The sequence below is a fragment of the Mobula birostris genome, chromosome 11 (genome assembly GCF_030028105.1).
Source record: "Mobula birostris isolate sMobBir1 chromosome 11, sMobBir1.hap1, whole genome shotgun sequence".
Lineage (NCBI taxonomy): Eukaryota > Metazoa > Chordata > Chondrichthyes > Myliobatiformes > Myliobatidae > Mobula > Mobula birostris.
This window is the reverse complement of record NC_092380.1, coordinates 74585535-74603095: the sequence shown is the minus strand read 5'-3', so window position 1 is coordinate 74603095 and position 17561 is coordinate 74585535. Positions and strand designations below refer to the sequence as shown.

The 17561-nt window shown below is 39.0% G+C and overlaps 1 protein-coding gene across 5 annotated transcripts in view; it reads right to left on the bottom strand.

Annotated features, from left to right (window-relative positions):
- Positions 1–1441: 1441 nt before the first annotated feature.
- The window catches only part of rras2 (RAS related 2), a 74352-nt gene continuing 58232 nt past the window's right edge, over positions 1442–17561 (bottom strand). For 4 of the 5 annotated variants that reach the window (XM_072272535.1, XM_072272539.1, XM_072272536.1 and 1 more), the window contains exons 5-6: positions 10761–10879; positions 6018–9414 (exon numbers count right to left, since the gene is read on the bottom strand). In XM_072272535.1, the coding sequence (XP_072128636.1) occupies positions 9327–9414; positions 10761–10879 (207 nt within the window). In that variant the 3' untranslated portion in view covers positions 6018–9326. Of the gene's footprint in view, positions 1867–6017; positions 9415–10760; positions 10880–17561 lie in introns of those variants that run through there. The other variant, XR_011887773.1, reaches the window with a different exon arrangement.

Genomic DNA, 17561 nt, shown 5'->3' with positions numbered 1-17561 from the left:
AATAAGGTCTAGCTAACTCTTTCATTTATCTAGCTAATTTTTTTCATTTATCAATGAAATGCTGTATCAACAGGTATCAATGGGAAGATGGAATCAGATCGGGGAGGGGATGCAATGGCTGCAATATGCAGCTGTCATTTGGAAGTCAATGGAACCACGAGTGGTGGGGGGTGGGGGAGAAGAGAGACAAATATTGCAACCAGAGTGCAAGTGATCTTAAAATCAGCCACTTCATCTGCACTTGACTTCAACAATGTAGAGGAAGCCACATTGGAAGCATTTAATACAGCCGACAAGATTGGAGGATGTGCACACAAATCTTTGCCTTTCCTAAAATCTGTTTTGATCCCCGCAAGCTTATGAGGTGGTGTGAAAACACGTCTTGCAGCGCTTGTGCCTGCTGTGCTGGGATCCCTGGTGCAGCTGACAAAAATATAATGGATAATGTGCTGCATGTGGCGGCTAGAATGGGAAAAGGTGCAGGCTAGTGAAATCTCTCTTCAGTTTGGAGTGTTGGGGTGGGTTAAGTGAGGGCAGAAATCTTGTAAGTAGGAAATGTGGGCTCCATCAACCACAGTAGAGGGATTTTGGTTATCAAATTCCAAAAGTTTAACAAGCAATTGCTATTTCATTTGAATTATGATTTAAATTTATCCAACATCAACAAACCTACCCCTCTGCCACCCATATTCAACAAACATGCGATTTTTTTTGTATTTATAAAAAGCAAAGTTCAGTGAGGAAGCTGACAGATATTAATGGACAGATGATTACTTATCTGCTTTTTCTTCAATTTTGCTGATCAAAGGAGCATATTCTGGGATAAGATCAAAGATCAGCATCATAGCTTTTCCTTTTATCAAGTTACTCAACACAGAATTTTCAATTTTTGACATGCCCCAAAATCCATGCTTGTTATAATTCCATGGCTTTCAATAATTAGTTATGCGATTGAAGAGAATCATTTTCAGAAAAATGGAACAAATCTAAGACTTTGTATTAAAGTACTCATAATTATAGAGCACCTTGCTGCAATGATTATTATCTTAATGGTTTCTAATGGATCACTTGACTTACAAGTCTCCCTCACCAAACAGCTACTTTAACCTGAGAAATGTGCATTCAGTAATACAGGATTATTAAATACAGGGAAGGACATCAACTGAAATTACTGAATTGTCACAATAAAATCTTAAAAGTTCAAGTGAAGAATGGAGTGCCAATCAAGCAGTGTTTTGTCCTGGATGGTGTTGCACTCCATGCATTTGATTGGAGCAGCATTCCATCACAATTTTGACTTGCAGATTACAGTGCTACATTTGTGATCACAGAAGTTCCCTACTTTGCCAGTGTTTTCGAAACTAAGCTTGGATTGTAGAATGCACAGACATTACACAGGAGAAAAAACCACAAGAAATTGAAATAGCATTTATTCTCACTTGAACAAAGGACACAAGGAGTTAGCTTCAGGTCATGCCTTTTCTGAACAAATTGTGTTAAATGCCCTCTTAAGTGTTGAGGATTTTGTTGTAATAATTTTAACTACTTTTTAAATTATTGACAAATTCACATTAAGTGCTGTGGCTTATTCAAACATTTCCCCTATTTCATGGGTGGGGTTGATCTGATTCAAACTGGCATCTTCCACGAGGTTAAAATTAACAGATGCACAAAAGCCAAATTCAAATTTATTTCTCATCCAAAGCAGAAAAATAGGGGCCATTTATTTCTTGCTTATAAAGAAATGTCCACATTTGGCCACCTGAAGTGATCAGTGCTTCCAGGTTGAACACAGCACTAATTCTTCGTCTTGCTCTACCATTCTTACACAGAGGTTATAAATTTTCAGAAGTCTTTTTTTTAAATCTGGAAAAACAAACCAAATAACTTTATGGTGTTATCCAAGAATAAATTAAACTCCAGCACAGACAACACTTCACACAGAATACTCATAAGATTCAACCTTGAATTAATGCTACTTGAATTTCATCAGAATCAGGAAATTCAGGTTCGAAACACATTATAGCAATCAGAACTCTCAATATTTATTAAAACTTCCTTTCAGAATAGAGTGCACTTGAAATAGATTGTTGAGCAAGGCTATCAGCCTTGTCTGCTTTCAGGTGAATGAAACAGATATCTTAGCAGTATTCCTTTGCCCTAGTCAACATTAACTTTGCTGAAATTGCAGGAAAACATTAGGGCAGATACGCCAGAGGCCCAAAAGCCTCAACTACCTGCCATATTTATTCCAATTTAGTTTCAATCCAGCCTTCCAGCAACTACATACTTCTCAGTATTTTGACGTGGCCCAGTACAGAATTCAAGCTGTATCTGAAGTAGCAGACTGATATATTCACAAACCCACTGACAAGGCAAGGCCTCCCCCGCCCCCCCCCCCAAGAAACTGCTTAGTCAGTGTTACAATCAGTAACATTTAGAAAGATTAATTTTTTCACATTTGAAACTGGCATAATAAAAATCGAAAGCATTGTAAATATTTGAAAAATAACGTGTCATTTCCCCTTCCCTTCCCCCAATATCATCTATTCAATCAATATGAAGTCTATTGTACATGTGCCAGATGTAAAATGAGGCAAGAATGGTGGAGAGGCTTCCCCGCCTGTACAGTGGGAGACCTGTGGAAGTTAGTGATGCCCAACTGGACTCCATCAGGGGCACACTAGTTTAACAATGGGCCAGAGACAGCTGTAACACCAAATACTGGATCTAAGTTCTTTCTTTATAGTCAAACTACCCTTCAAATCATCCAAGTCTTTTCCTTCAATATCATTTACATACTTACATTCTTGCTAATAATCTATCTTTTTAAAACACTGCAAATCTGACACCCGTTTTCTATGCAGAGTGTTTTTTTAAACCAGTAGGCAAGTTCTTAAGCAAAAGGCCAGAGACCAAAAGTAACGGTCAAAAGCTAAGCGAATTCTACTGTGCAAAAGCAATTTATGACCCAAAACCTAATGTCTTAAAATGTGTCAGAAATGGATTTAATAATTCCTTAACAGAACAACTGGTTTTTAAAGAGTCAGACTAATACAGTAACGCAGAAATCAACCCTGCAGTCTGACTTACCTATGCCAACCAACCAAGATGCCCATGTCAGCTGGTCCAATTTGTCTGCATTTGGCTCATCCTGCTAAAACCTTTATTATCTATGTACCTGTCCAAACATTTTCTTTTTTTTTTAATATAAAAAGGTTATTGGACTTGCCTCCACCACTTTCTTCAGCAACTCATTCTATACATGTACCACCCCTGTGAAGTTGTTGCTGTTCCTCTGCTCCTTTTTGAATAAATCATACCCCTTTCACCTTAAACCCATGTCCTCTAGGTTTCTGGTTCCCTTTCCATGTGAAAAAGACTGAGTGCATTAACCCTATGGCTCTCAAGATTTTATACACCTCTGCAAAATTACCCTTCAATCTCAAATGCTCCAGACAATGAAGTCACAGTCTGCCCAACCTCTCCCAATAACTCAAGCTCTCGGGTCCCACAAACATTCTCACAAATCCTCATGACACTCTTTATAGCTTAATGACATCTTATAAAATAATGTACAAAATACTTCATGTAAAACCTCACCAATATTTTGTATAACTACAACACCCCAGTTCCTACACTGAATGTAAAATAAACAATTTGCTGGAGAAATTCAGTGATTAGTTAACTGACAGGAGGAGAGGGGTGGGGAGAAGGGGTTTAAACAAAAGATTGATCTAGACAGGGGAGGGAGTGGGGTGGAGTCACAAGACATGATAGATGGAGGCAGACAAGGATGATGGAAGCAGAAGTTGCCTGACTTGAACATCTGTCATTCTTCAGCCCACTTGCCTAGTTGAAGAATCAAGATCGCTGGAAGTTTTGATAACCATCATCTACAATATCATCTATTTTTGTGGTACCTACATATTTACCATACTTTGTACATTCACAGCCAAATGATTTATATAAATGACAAACAACAAACCCAGCACCAGTTCCTGCAGGACACCACTAGTCATGGGCCTCCAGTCCAAAACAAACCTTCCAACATGAACCTCTGCTTACCATGAGCTAATAACATATCTACTTAGATAGCTTGCTCTGGATCCCTTGTAGTCTGTCTGTGGAGGAAGCCACATATGTCACTATTTCACCCAAAACAGAACAAGGTTTAAAAAAAGATAAATGGTTTAACCCTGCTCTACTTTCTAATGTTTTCAGTATGTTCATATTGAACATTTTAAAAACTGGATACGTTGCAAATAACAAAATTTGCAGGACATTGGAGGAAGAGCAGGACCTAATGCCCAACATTCAAAGTAGCACATATTCAATAGGTAAGTTGGTACCTTGCGCATTAGTTTGTTAATTACTTTATTATGTGAATGTATAGATAAATGACAGAAACAGCCCCATCATCCCACCACATCCTATCCAGGACCCATCTATACTAATCCTTTTTACCAACACTTGATCCACAGGCTTCTATGTACAGGTAATTCACATACTGGTCTAAGTACTTCTCCAATGTTGACAGACACAGGCAGAATGTTCCATCTTCCAAATGCTCTCTGAGCTAAGTAGTTCTTGATAAGATTTTTTAAACTTCTTTTCCATTAGTCTAACCTTTGACGCACTTGCTTTCCATAACTGTTTCAAGGAAGTTTACTATCTATTCCCCTTTGAACTGCTTAATACTACATTCACTGTGTATGTCCTTGCCTTATTGTTCCTCACAAAGTACATTACCTTACACTTATCAAGATTTAATTATCTTTCATTGGTCTGCCCATCTTACCAACTGATCGAGAGTTCGTAGAGTCCTATAGCATGGAAACAGGTCCGTCAGACCAAATGGTCAATGCCAAACAAGATGCCTCATCCAAGCTCACCCTATTTGTCAGCTTTTGGTCCATAAATTTCTAAATCTTTTCTGTCCATGTACTTGTCCAACAGGCTTCTTAAGTTGTTATTGTCCTGACTTCAATCACTTTCTCTGGCAGCTTGTTCTACATACGTACTATCCTCTGTGTAAAACCAGTTGCCCCTCAACTTGCTATCAAATCTTCCCCCTTTCACCTTAAACCAATGGCCTCTTGATTCCTGGTTCTTGATTCCCCAACCGTGAGGAAAAAAATACTATGTGCAGTCACCATAACTATGCCCCTCATGATTTTATACACCTTTACAAGATAACATCCGTTTCCTACATGCCAAGAAAACTAAGCCCTAGCCTGTCCAACATCTCAACAGTCACTCCATTCCTTTTGAATTTTTTCTGCACTCTTTCCAGCTTTATGGCATCTTTTCTAACAGCAGGTCTGTCACAACTGCATACAATTTCCCCAAGTACTGCCTCACCAATATTTTGCCAATCACACCCTAACATCCCATATTCAGTGTATTAACTGAAGGAGGTCAGAGTGCCAAAAGACCTACACCACCATCACCGAAACCACTAATTTCAGTGTGAACATCACCATTTATGGTTTTCAATTCAAATTGCCAAAATGTATACAAATAAGGGTCCCAAGTACAATACCTGGGATATATTATTGGCCCTGGGCTTCAAAGCAGCAAAAGTCTACCTTCCATCATTACCCTCCATCTATTACGTAGCCAGTTTTGGATATAAATTTGCCAATTTGCCTTGGACCAATTCTCCAAATGGAACTTAAGTCTTTAAGACCTTGTAAACTACAACTGCAATGTCCTCCATTCTTTGTCATCCCTTCGAATAATTCAAACAAGCTAGAGAGACAGGATCACTCCTAAACAAAGTCTTGAGTATTTTTTGATTAATCCCTGCCTTTCCAAGATTACATTGACCTTGTCCCTCATTTTCTCAACTTCCCAACTCTTGACATAAGAATCACAGTCATTACACACACACACACACACAGCTGCACCTACCAACCGTTGCTCTGAGTAGGATTTTTTTTAAATATATAAATAACCTGAAAACCACGTGGCACTCTAAATTTTTTTTGTAATAACTGTATGCATACTATGAATATTTAGAATGAAAATTGAATCATACACTTTTGATTTTATTTATTAATTGAAAGGTATAATGAAATACAGTACAAAAATCTTTCATGTTTCGTAAACTTTTTCTAGCTGCATCTAATTCCAGCTGCGCAATAACAAAGGCTACGTGCGTGGGACCATTTTAGTTACTGCGCAGTCCTGCAGCTTAGAGGGAACAGCAATCACAAGTCTGTTAAGCACCCACCTTATCCCTGCTGCCCTTGAATAAATGGTACCACAATTGCTGTCTTCTGGTCATGTGCCACCTTACCTGCAACAAGATTTAAAAGCTGTCATGGCCACACCTATCTCTTCACTTGCCTCCATTAATAGCTTTGTTTACATCTTAGAGACTTGGGTCTATCCAGCTTTAACCTCCAAGACATCCAAAACATCCTCCTGATTGATAAAAATATTCTCAAATTTCACAATCCTCTTCCCTGAACACCCAACTATTAGAGAAGCATCCATTGAAAACCTCACCTTTCTTCTAATTCCAGGTATTTACCACTCCTTGCTCCTAATGGGGCCTACTTTTTCCCCAGTTATCATTTTGTCCTTAAATTACTTCGGGATTTTCATTAATCACATCTACCAATGATATTTTACAGCTCTTAAACCTCAATGTTGTTTTGTAACCAAAAATATCACCCTCAAACATGTTCTATACTCTTGTAGGATTTCCTCATTTTCTGTTTTCTACAGTTACAACAATGCTTTTTACTTTCCATCCAACCCTCCACAATCTTAGTCCAAAGAATGCTGAATGTCTTGCTGTCCTTTCACATGTCACAAGCAAATTTAAAACTGCAGGTGCACCCAGCCTGCTTCTACTGGGTCTTGGCTATGATATTGCTATCAACCTTCTCTCACAACTACACTTACTCTTTATATTTAACCATGTCAATGGCTGTCATCTCCAAAAAGCAGTCCTTCCACTGCCACTTCAATCACTTGCTCAGCTACATTCTCCAAAGTCCAATACAGCCCTTTCCCTAGGACTAGGTACTGGATCAAAAACGCTCTCCTCTCACAACTCAAAATAAATCCATCCCAGTACCACTATAACCACATTAATCTTACTTCTACTCCTATCTGCCACTTTTCTACATAACTGCTCCTCTGAACATTGAGACATTTAGTAAAATACGCAGCAAAGCAATTAGCCTCTTTGTTCCTTAGTTCCACCTATATGGCTTTACTTTGAGGATATCACTCATTACTGAAATAACATTCCTTAAAAATATAACAATACCACCTCTTCTTTTACACCACCAAAGATTCTATACCCTGGAATTTTGAGTTGCCAATGCTGTCCTTTCAACCACGTCTGACAACAATATCATATCCCCAATGCTAAGTTCAGTTTTACTAGCCCAACTCCTTGCATTAGATGCATTTTAGTCTCACACTTCTTCCACATGATTTATGTCAATATGCCTGCACTGTCTACTGGACTGATTTCATTTTCCTATTTTTGTATGTACCTGCCCCTCAGCTGTTCATCTGATATTGATCCAGTCCAAACTAATGCCAACATTAAAAGCCAAGCAGTTAGCCCCCACCCCCCCCACCAAGATTGTGCAAACAGACAATACACTACTAAAGAACACATTCCATCTGAAAGGTACAATGCATCCAACTTTTGTGAAATATTACATGACTATGAAAATAGCATACTAACAATGCTACAATCAAACTTCAAGATAGAATACACTGAGTGACAGCAATTCATTTGAAGATAGGAAAAGGCACCAAGACACTTTTTAGTCAATGATTACTAATAAATTTAATAATTAAGTGTCAAGGCAAAGGAGGCACAGAGAAAATAATAAGTCTTCCACTAAATTAATCAACCTTTATTCTAGCACCAGAAGCTATACAAGGCTGTAGTAGGATCAAACTTCAAAGAGTTGATGTAGAGACAGTATCAGGATTGTTGTGTGCATCTTTCCAGCGATTCAGTTCAAAGGACAAATCACAAACCAAGTTATTCATCCGTTGAACTTGTACTCACAGTCAAACCCAAAAAAAATCACGAGTTTATCAGATTCCGAACTTTTACATAACAGATCCACCTTCTGAAATGCCTGGTCAGAGCATTCTGTATAGTTGAGCATGCTAATGTCTGTGTGGGTACATTCTGCCGGCACATGACCAGACTTAGCTAGGCACACCCAGCTGCCATGAGGATATTTAGGAAAGTATTACCACAGTTCTGTAAATTATACCTGTAAGTTTGTCAGTTAAAAGTGAAATGCAAGAATTAAATACTCATCTTTACATATACACAAGTTATGCTGTGAAAGCATATTTGTTTACAAACATATAAAAATACTTGTTAACTAGTTTGATAAGAAAATAATGTATAAAAGTATATAGAAAAACATTTAATCATCTTCATCAATGGAAGAATCAATCCCATCTCTTTATATAACATGAGGAAAAACAACTACACTTTAGCACTTTGAATCCCTTATCCCAAAATACAGTCACATCAAAGGAAGACAAATAGAAGACTTGGAACTCCTCAACAATGATGTGAGATTGGTTTAAAAAAAAACAAAACAAAAAAAAATGTTCATATCCAGTGAGATCACAGGTGTTTGGCCACATTGATTCCCAAAAATCTCTCTGGACTGCTTAAAATAAATACAGTAGACTGACTGGATTTGGCCACTGGAACAAACTGCAGCATTGCACAAAACTCAGACTCTTACCAACAAGTGTTATTTAAGGCTTATTCTATGTATTTTATCCAGGGCAAAGAAATGACAAATTCACGCCTCCTTGTTGCCCTTCACTTATCATATGACAGTTAATTTTCTTGGAAATCATGGATCCTTATGTACAATAATGATTAACGCATAATTATAGCATTAAAAGTTAAATGGCACTGTGGACAAGACATGTAAGCATGGATTTTAAACACTTCAAGGCAAATTAGCTCAAATCAATTTTCTACATTCTGAATTTTCTCTCCTATCAAATAGAAATATCATTCCTGAAACAAATAAAAATATGACATTTAAGTAGCAGCCTTAGTGTTTATATTCCTTAAACTTCACCTCCTGCCTTGGGGGCAAGAGAGGTGACAAAATGTCCCCACCAGCCCCTCCCCAATCAAGTGCACATCACAGCCAGCTTTTTTTTTAAATTAGACTAAGGCAATCTGCGACCAAATCGTAAGCATGCAGTAAAGAGGCAATATTGATTGACACAAATGTTTTTTTTTGAAGGCAGAAATGGGGGCAGGTGGTTTGGCAGCTGTTGAGAGCAGACAAACCAGCATCTCAGATTAAAACACAGTGGCAGCCACTACTGTCTTTTTCATTCCGTGACGGTTCAGGAGAAGGAGGGCATTCCTGCTCTTGAAATCTCCTGCAGGGAAATAAAATAAGCAAGTTAATTTCTGCTCAAGTGAAAGCAGATTTCTGTTTAAATAATGAGCAATTGCTAAACAAAAGTGGATCCTAATGTGGCCAGGGCAGGATATTGAAACCAAATCCAATTTGTCCTCGCTATTTCCTTATATCCTTACATATCCCCTCAAAATGCATCAAATACTCCTCCAAAATGTATGACTCAATCTACAGCACAACTTCAGGAAGTCCAGTCCAGGGTACAGTTTAATGCACAGAAAAATACTGATTTCCCTGCTAATACTCTAGAAAATCTTGAATCTGCATCATCTGTTAACCAATCTTCTACTAGTAAAAATAGCCTTCATTATCAAAACCATTTCTGAGAACTTCATTTATTAAATCTCCCCATAATCTATCTTGTTTTCCTTAAACTTCAGTATTAACCTCAGCTTCATAAATTATTCCAGATAAGCAAGCTTCATCATCAGTAATGCTATTCTGGTAAGTCACTTATGAAATGACTGCATGCATAAGGTGTGGTGCTCAACTGTACAATCAGCTTGGGTTTGGACTTCCACATCTTTACTGAAAATACATGGCATAAAAGCCTTACCAACTCCTACCTTTAATGATATGTGCACACAACCTACACCATAAAGCAACTGTTTCATTTTGCTTATTGCATCTCCTAATTCTTCATTCCAAAATTCATTAGTTCACTTTCTACATTAAAATCAATGCATATCACTGGCTATTTTCCAGTCAATAGAGTGGACAACACATGGTTTTCTAGATTACCACTTCACTTTATTTACTTAGTGTGGAACAGGCTCTTCTAACCCTTCAAGCTGGGATGTACAGCAACCCTTTGATTTAACCCTAGCCTAATCACAGGATAATCTACAATGACCAATTTACTTTTTAAACAGTATGTCTTTTGACTGTGGAAGGAAGGCGGAGCACCTGAAGGAAACAAGTGCGCGTGCGCACACACACACACAGGAAGAAACATACAAACTTGCTTACAGAGGATGTCATAATTGAAGCTAAACGCTACACTGCTGTGGTGCCCATAGTAGACTAAGGCAGTAGACAATTTAAAATCTAGTATCATCCAAAAGGAAGGGCTTATTCAATCAAGCTGCTCCAGGAACCTTATACACAGAGGTGATAGAATACATTTTTTTTAAAAAAATAGAAATTAAATCCAAAATCAGAATCTTAAATTTGAACAGCTTTTTATACAAAACTTGTGGAAGGATTTCAATTGACATTGACATCTCTTCCAGTGTAATTTTACCTGCTTCACAAATATCCCTGTCAAGGGAAAGATACCTTACATACATCATCATTTATTCCTACCTTATAACTCGAACTAGTTCATGAAAAGCCTGGTCTACATTCAAACGAATTTTAGCTGAAGCCTCCATGTATGTTACTTTGAGCTGCCTCGCAAGTTGCAGCCCTTCCTCTGTCGTTATCTGCAAAGGAAAGATACATTAAATATGCCAAATCTGTGCATAGTACAACACTGACAAAACTGTTCATTTGTTGGAGCAAGTGCATATACTGGAGAACAGAAGTAGTACTTAGTAAAATTGTGAACTGAATCCCAGAAACAGATCAAAATAACAAGTTATGCATTCACATTTTCCTTTTCTGCACATGGGTACTGTGGCAAGCATAACATTACTTAACTAGCTTTAGATGATGGTAGTCAGTCACTACAGTGCTTATGCCAAATAATGTATTCCTGGTATTAGGCTCAGGAACAATGAAAGGATATTTCCAAGTGGATAAGACTTGGAAAGGGACTTGCAGGTAATATTGTTCCCAGGTATCTGTGACTATGTATCTGTGTTTGAAAGGGTTATTGAATCAACATTAGTGAGTAAATGCAATGCACAGTATAGATGGTAGACAGTCTGCATTGTTAGTTAAATACATTCATCAAGTGGAAAATATTCAATCAGTGCTAACTTCCATTTGCCCTCATCCCGCATGAAGGATTGTGTTGAGATTCCAGTCACCAGAATATTTTCTGACTGCAGTCTTACTAAGAGTCTATGATGCTACACTTGCTAAAAAGTTTCTTTCATATCAAAATCAGTTACTCATCTAATCTCAAATTCAGGTCTTTGGTCTGCACTTGTATCAAGGCTGCAATGCAGGTCCAGTGACAAATAAAGCTAATAAAATCTGAACTAAAAATTAGTGAGCAAGTACAACTTAATCACATTTTCCATCTCTTTACTGATGCCTTAGGCCCGACGCCAGCCCCCTAGGCCTGAGTCAACGTAGTAGTAGTTACTGATGATTAAGGTTAAATTTACCCTGCTAAGCATACATATACATTCAAAGGTTAGTTTTACAGTGATTTCCAACTTAAAACTCAATACATTATACTCAAGTGAATATGCAGAAGCAAAAAGTGGTGTGCACATTATTAATATCCTTTATTTAGTGATTTAAACACTGTCAAATGCCTATATTTTCAATAAGTAGCAGCTCCATTCTAAGAAATTGCAAGCATGGATCTTTGTTGTTAAAACAGGATGTCACATGGGCCGCTGTGTACTGAATGGGCCACATACAGCCCACAGGTTGAAGAACACCTGTTTAATGGGCAAAACTGAGCAGATGTATAAAGTTCCAAGTAAATGCTTAAGGATGTGTTTCTGAGGGGGAAAAACAGCATTGGATGCAAAAAAGATTTTATTCCATCTATTAGCTTTGGAAAGAAATAATTTCAAATCTCTGAATTTAACAAGATTAATTAACTCAACCTCATAAGCCCATTCAAACAGCAAAATGAAATTTTATTTAAATGACACCTTCACTATAAAATATCACAATGTACTTCACCATAAGGTTCAAATACCCAAGTGGCCTCCACATGCAAAACACTCTCCAGTAACATACAGAAAAATTCAAGGATCCAACGACTTATAATGTATTCCAGATATGGGTTCCCTTTACTTACAATATCCCTCATCTTGTTGGCAGAATTGTACCCCAAAGGACACTTATGCATACTGCTTTTAAGTAGGGAACACAACAGTAACCACACACTTGAAACCATGAACAGGCGAAGACAGAAGAAAGTTATTCAAAATGGTCTTGAGGATTATGTTCGAAAAATGTCATGTTCAAAAAATAAAGTTGAGGCAAAAGGAATCCAGCCATTACAGACAATAGGTGCAGGAGTAGGCCATTCGGCCCTTCGAGCCAGCACCGCCATTCACTGTGACCATTGATGATCATCCACAATCAGTACCCTGTTCCTGCTTTCTCCCCGTATCCCTTGACTCCGCTATCATTAAGAGCTCTATCGAACTCTTTCTTGAAAGCATCCAGAGAATTGGCTTCCACTGCCTTCTGAGGCAGAGCATCCCACAGATACACAACTCTCTGGGTGGAAAAAGTTCTTCAACTCTGTTCTTAATGGCCTACCCCTTATTCTCAAATTGTGGCCTCTGGTTCTGGACTCCCCCAACATCAGAAACATGTTTCCTGCCTCTAGCATGTCCAATCCTTTAATAACCTTATATGTTTCAATCAGATCCCCTCTCATCCTTCTAAATTCCAGTGTATACAAGCCCAGTCGCTCTAATCTTTCAACATATGACAGTCCCGCCATCTCCGAAATTAATCTCGTGAACCTCTGCTGCACTCCCTCAATAGCAAGAATGTCCTTCCTCAAATTTGGAGACCAGAACTGTACACAATACTCCAGGTGTGGTCTCACCAGGGCCCTGTACAACTGCAGAAGGAGCTCTTTGCTCCTATACTCAACTCCCCTTGTTATGAAGGCCAACATGCCATTAGCTTTCTTCACTGCCTGCTGTACCTGCATGCTTACTTTCAGTGACTGATAAACAAGGACACCAAGATCTCTTTGTACTTCCCCTTTCCCTAACTTGACACCATTCAAATAGTAATCTGCCTTCCTGTTCTTGCCACCAAAGTGGATAACCTCACATTTATCCACATTAAACTGCATCTGCCATGCATCTGCCCATTCTCCCAACCTGTCCAAGTCAACCTGCATTATCTCAACATCCTCTGCACATTTCACACTGCCACCCAGCTTTGTGTCATGTGCAAATTTGCTGATGTTACTTTTAATCCCTTCATCTAAATCATTAATGTATATTGTAAATAGCTGCGGTCCCAGCACCGAACCTTGCGGTACTGCCACTCTGAAAGGGACCCGTTAATCCCTACTCTTTGTTTCCCGTCTGCCAACCAATTTACGATCCATGTCAGTACCCTACCCCTAACACCATGGGCTCTAATTTTGCCCACTAATCTCCTATGTGGGACCTTATCAAAGGCTTTTTGAAAGTCCAGATACACTACATCCACTGGCTCTCCGTTGTCCATTTTCATAGTTACATCCTCAAAAAATTCCAGAAGATTAGTCAAGCACGATTTCCCCTTCATAAATCCATGCTGACATGGACCGATCCTGTTACTGCTATCCAAATGTGCTGCTATTTCATCCTTTATAAATTGACTCCAGCATCTTCCCCACCACTGATGTCAGGCTAATTGGTCTATAATTCCGTGTTTTCTCTCTCCCTCCTTTCTTAAAAAGTGGGATAACAGTAGCTATCCTCCAGTCCTCTGGAACTGATCCTGAATCTATAGAACATTGGAAAATAATTACCAATGTGTCCACGACTTCTAGAGTCACCTCCTTAAGTACCCTGGGGTGCAGACCACCAAGCCCTGGGGATTTATCAGCCTTCAGTCCCATCAGTCTGTCCAACACCATTTTCTGCCTAATGTGAATCTCCTTCAGTTCCTCTGTTGCCCTAAGTCCTCCGGCCACTATTACAGATGGGAGATTGTTTGTGTCTTCCCTAGTGAAGACAGATCCAAAGTACCAGTTTAACTCATCTGCCATTTCCTTGTTTCCCATAATAAATTCACCCGTTTCAGGTCTTAACTAATTTTTTCCTCTTCACATACCTAAAGAAGCTTTTACTATCCTCCTTTATATTCTTGGCTAGCTTGCCTTCATATCTCATCTTTTCTCCCCGTATCGCCTTTTTAGTTATCCTCTGTTGCTCTTTAAGTTTCCCAATCCTCTGGCTTCCTGCTCAGCTTTGCTATGTTATACTTCTTCTCTTTTATTTTTATCTTCCCTTGTCAGCCACAGTCGCCCCTTACTCCTCTTAGAATCTTTCTTCCTCTTTGCAATGAACTGGTCCTGCAACTTCTGTATTATTCCCAGAAATAACTGCCATCGTTGTTCCACTGTCATCCCTGCTAGGATGGTGTTTAAACCAGGGGTCCCCAACATTTTTGCACTGCGGGCCAGTTGAATATTGACAATATTCTTGCGGACCAGCCAACCCCGGGGGGGGGGGGGGGGGGGGGTGTTAATCACAACCAGAATATAGGTGATAAGTCAACTATAAGTCACTTACAAGTAGCTAATACACTCAATTTCGTTTCTAAAAAGGTTTATCTAATGAATTTAATATTAAACACACAGCGCATATTTTCCTCACATGAATATAGTGATAAGTCAATTATAAGTCACTTACAAGTCAATAGCATAACATTTAAAGTAACATTTGGGTATTAAAAACAGCGCTTATTTTCCTCATATGAACATATAAAATTATTGCAACACACCAATATCGCTGAATCAGTGGGAGCCCTGGGCATGTTTCCCTGCAACAAGACGGTCCCATCGAGGGGTGATGGGAGAAAGCAATACTCGAAAGGGGTTCCTTATGTCCAGTTTATTCCGCAATTTAGTTTTCGTTGCATTCATTGCAGAAAACTATTGCAGATATGATGTTGGAATGGAAGCAATGTTTTCAGTGCTTTCGTGGCTATCTCAGGATATTCAGCCTTGACTTTGATCCAGAATGCCGGGAGAGATGTTACGTCAAACATACTCTTCAGTCCACCGTCATTTGCAAGCTTGAGAAGTTGATCTTCTTCCCACGCTGACATGGATAATTCACTGGGGCATTCACAAGTGGGTCACGGACCCATTGCTTTGCACGTCTTGGGTCGTTTGTGGTTGGGAAGTAATGCTTCAATTCTGTCAACAGGCAGAATCCATTTTTCACCAACAGTGAAAGGCTTCTTAACCTTAGCAATACGGCTTGCCACTCAGTACGACACTCTCAGAGCAGCAGCATTTGTGGACGTGGTGGCTCTCAGCACTTGCTTCTGTCCCGCTTGCTCACATTTATTCCACTCAAAAAACTCAACGGGTTTGTCTTTAAGTGCAGGGTGCTTAGACTAAAGGTGCCGAAGCAGTTTGGAGGGCTTCATTGCCTCATTAGACAGCTTGTCTCCACATATCACACACAGAGGGCTTGGAGCATGCGAGTCACCGGTCGCAATAAAGCCATATTTTATGTACGACTCGTCGTATTTTCTGTTGAAGGAAGCTTTTTTTTTTTTTTTTTTTTTTTGCAGTGTCGGCCTCAGCTGTCTCTGCATTATCATCACAGACCTTTTATGTCCGCTACCACCTCTTCCAAAGAAACTCTAAAGCGATGTTTGCTTTTTACTCGAGTAGTTATAGGTTAATGACCGCCTGATGACCTCGTGTACGTTCAAATTCAACAGTGGGCATGACAGGGAATGAGGAAAGGTGCAGCTGACTCATATGGTGTAACATCGCCAAATCGTATCATTTCCTCGCGGCCCGGTAGCTCATGCTTTGCAGCCCAGTGGTTGGGGACCACTGGTTTAAACCAGTGCACCCATTTGGACCGCTATATCTACTAGTCAATTTATACAGAGTCAAAATATATTGTGTTAACACTCTTTAGTCATCACTGCTGAATACAAGTGGGGGAAGGAAAAAATTTGTCAGTTATACTTTCATCATCATTCTGCTCTGAAGTCAATGGAATCTAAAGCACAGATGAAGTATAACTAGCAGCATTCACATGCTTAAGCTAGTTATATGTATATCAATCCCCCAATCTACCTCCCTCATTCTTTTTCCAATGAATAAGAATATCCATAATTGAGAAAAGAACTCAGGTAATGTCCATTTTGCAGCATTTCCACTCAGTACATTACAATCTGTTGCTCTTAGGGGTCTAATATTGTAAATTTTGAGCCATTTTAAAGGTTACCTCTAGCAACAAATAGGTTCAATTCAACAGTGAAGTGAAATTTGGATAGGTACATGGATGGAAGTGGTATGGAGGACAAGTGTCTGGATGCAGGTCAATGAGATTAGACAGGTTAATAGTGTACCATGATTAGATGAGCCGACTAGAGGGCCCATTTCTGTGCTATAGTATTCTATGACCAATATGTGCAAGCCAATGTCAATTACAATTTATATTTCTATATTCCAGCAGATATCTTAAGTTTGGATAGAATCTCCTCTTCAAGATACCAACATGAAGTAAACTGGCAAATTAATTCTCAGCAATACATGGGAACTTCCTAGACTGTGCTGTGCAGTTCTACGTATCCCTAAGACAGTGAAGCTGACATCAATTAAATTTTAGTTTTAGCATTTGGATTTCTTTGACTGAGGAGCCTCTGCTCACCAAAGGCAATAAGGATATATTAGGTCGAATAGCAAATGTTTAAGGAATATCATCACACCAAAGTAGATATACTTTGTGTCATCAGATTAAAATCTGCACAACTCAAACACTTAGTGCACTATAATGATCAAGGGAAGTGCACACGCAGCATACAATCTATACCTAACCACTAGTCAACTTTATCCCCTTCTTTAAAACTTAGGCACATTTACTGACAGCATACCTGGTAGTGTCCTGAAAATCTGTGCCATCTAACTGGCTGGAGTGTTCAATGACATCTTGTACCTCTTACCGCTGCCGTCAGAGGCTCCCAGCTGCTTCAAAAGGGCATCAATTATACAAGAAGAGCAGGATGAGCTGCCCCAACAACTATCACTGATAGCACTCACATCTACTGTAATGAAGTACTTTAATAGTTGATCATGGCTAGAATTAATTTGCTGTGTTAATTGGTAGTGAAGGGATGATGTGGAATACCACATTGATATTGATAAACATCAGTCTGACATATTTTGTTGTCGTCAAGGTGCTCCAAAAGCAATGGAAAGCCAGTGAACAACAGGAATTCTGCAGATGCTGGAAATTCAAGCAACACACATCAAAGTTGCTGGTGAAC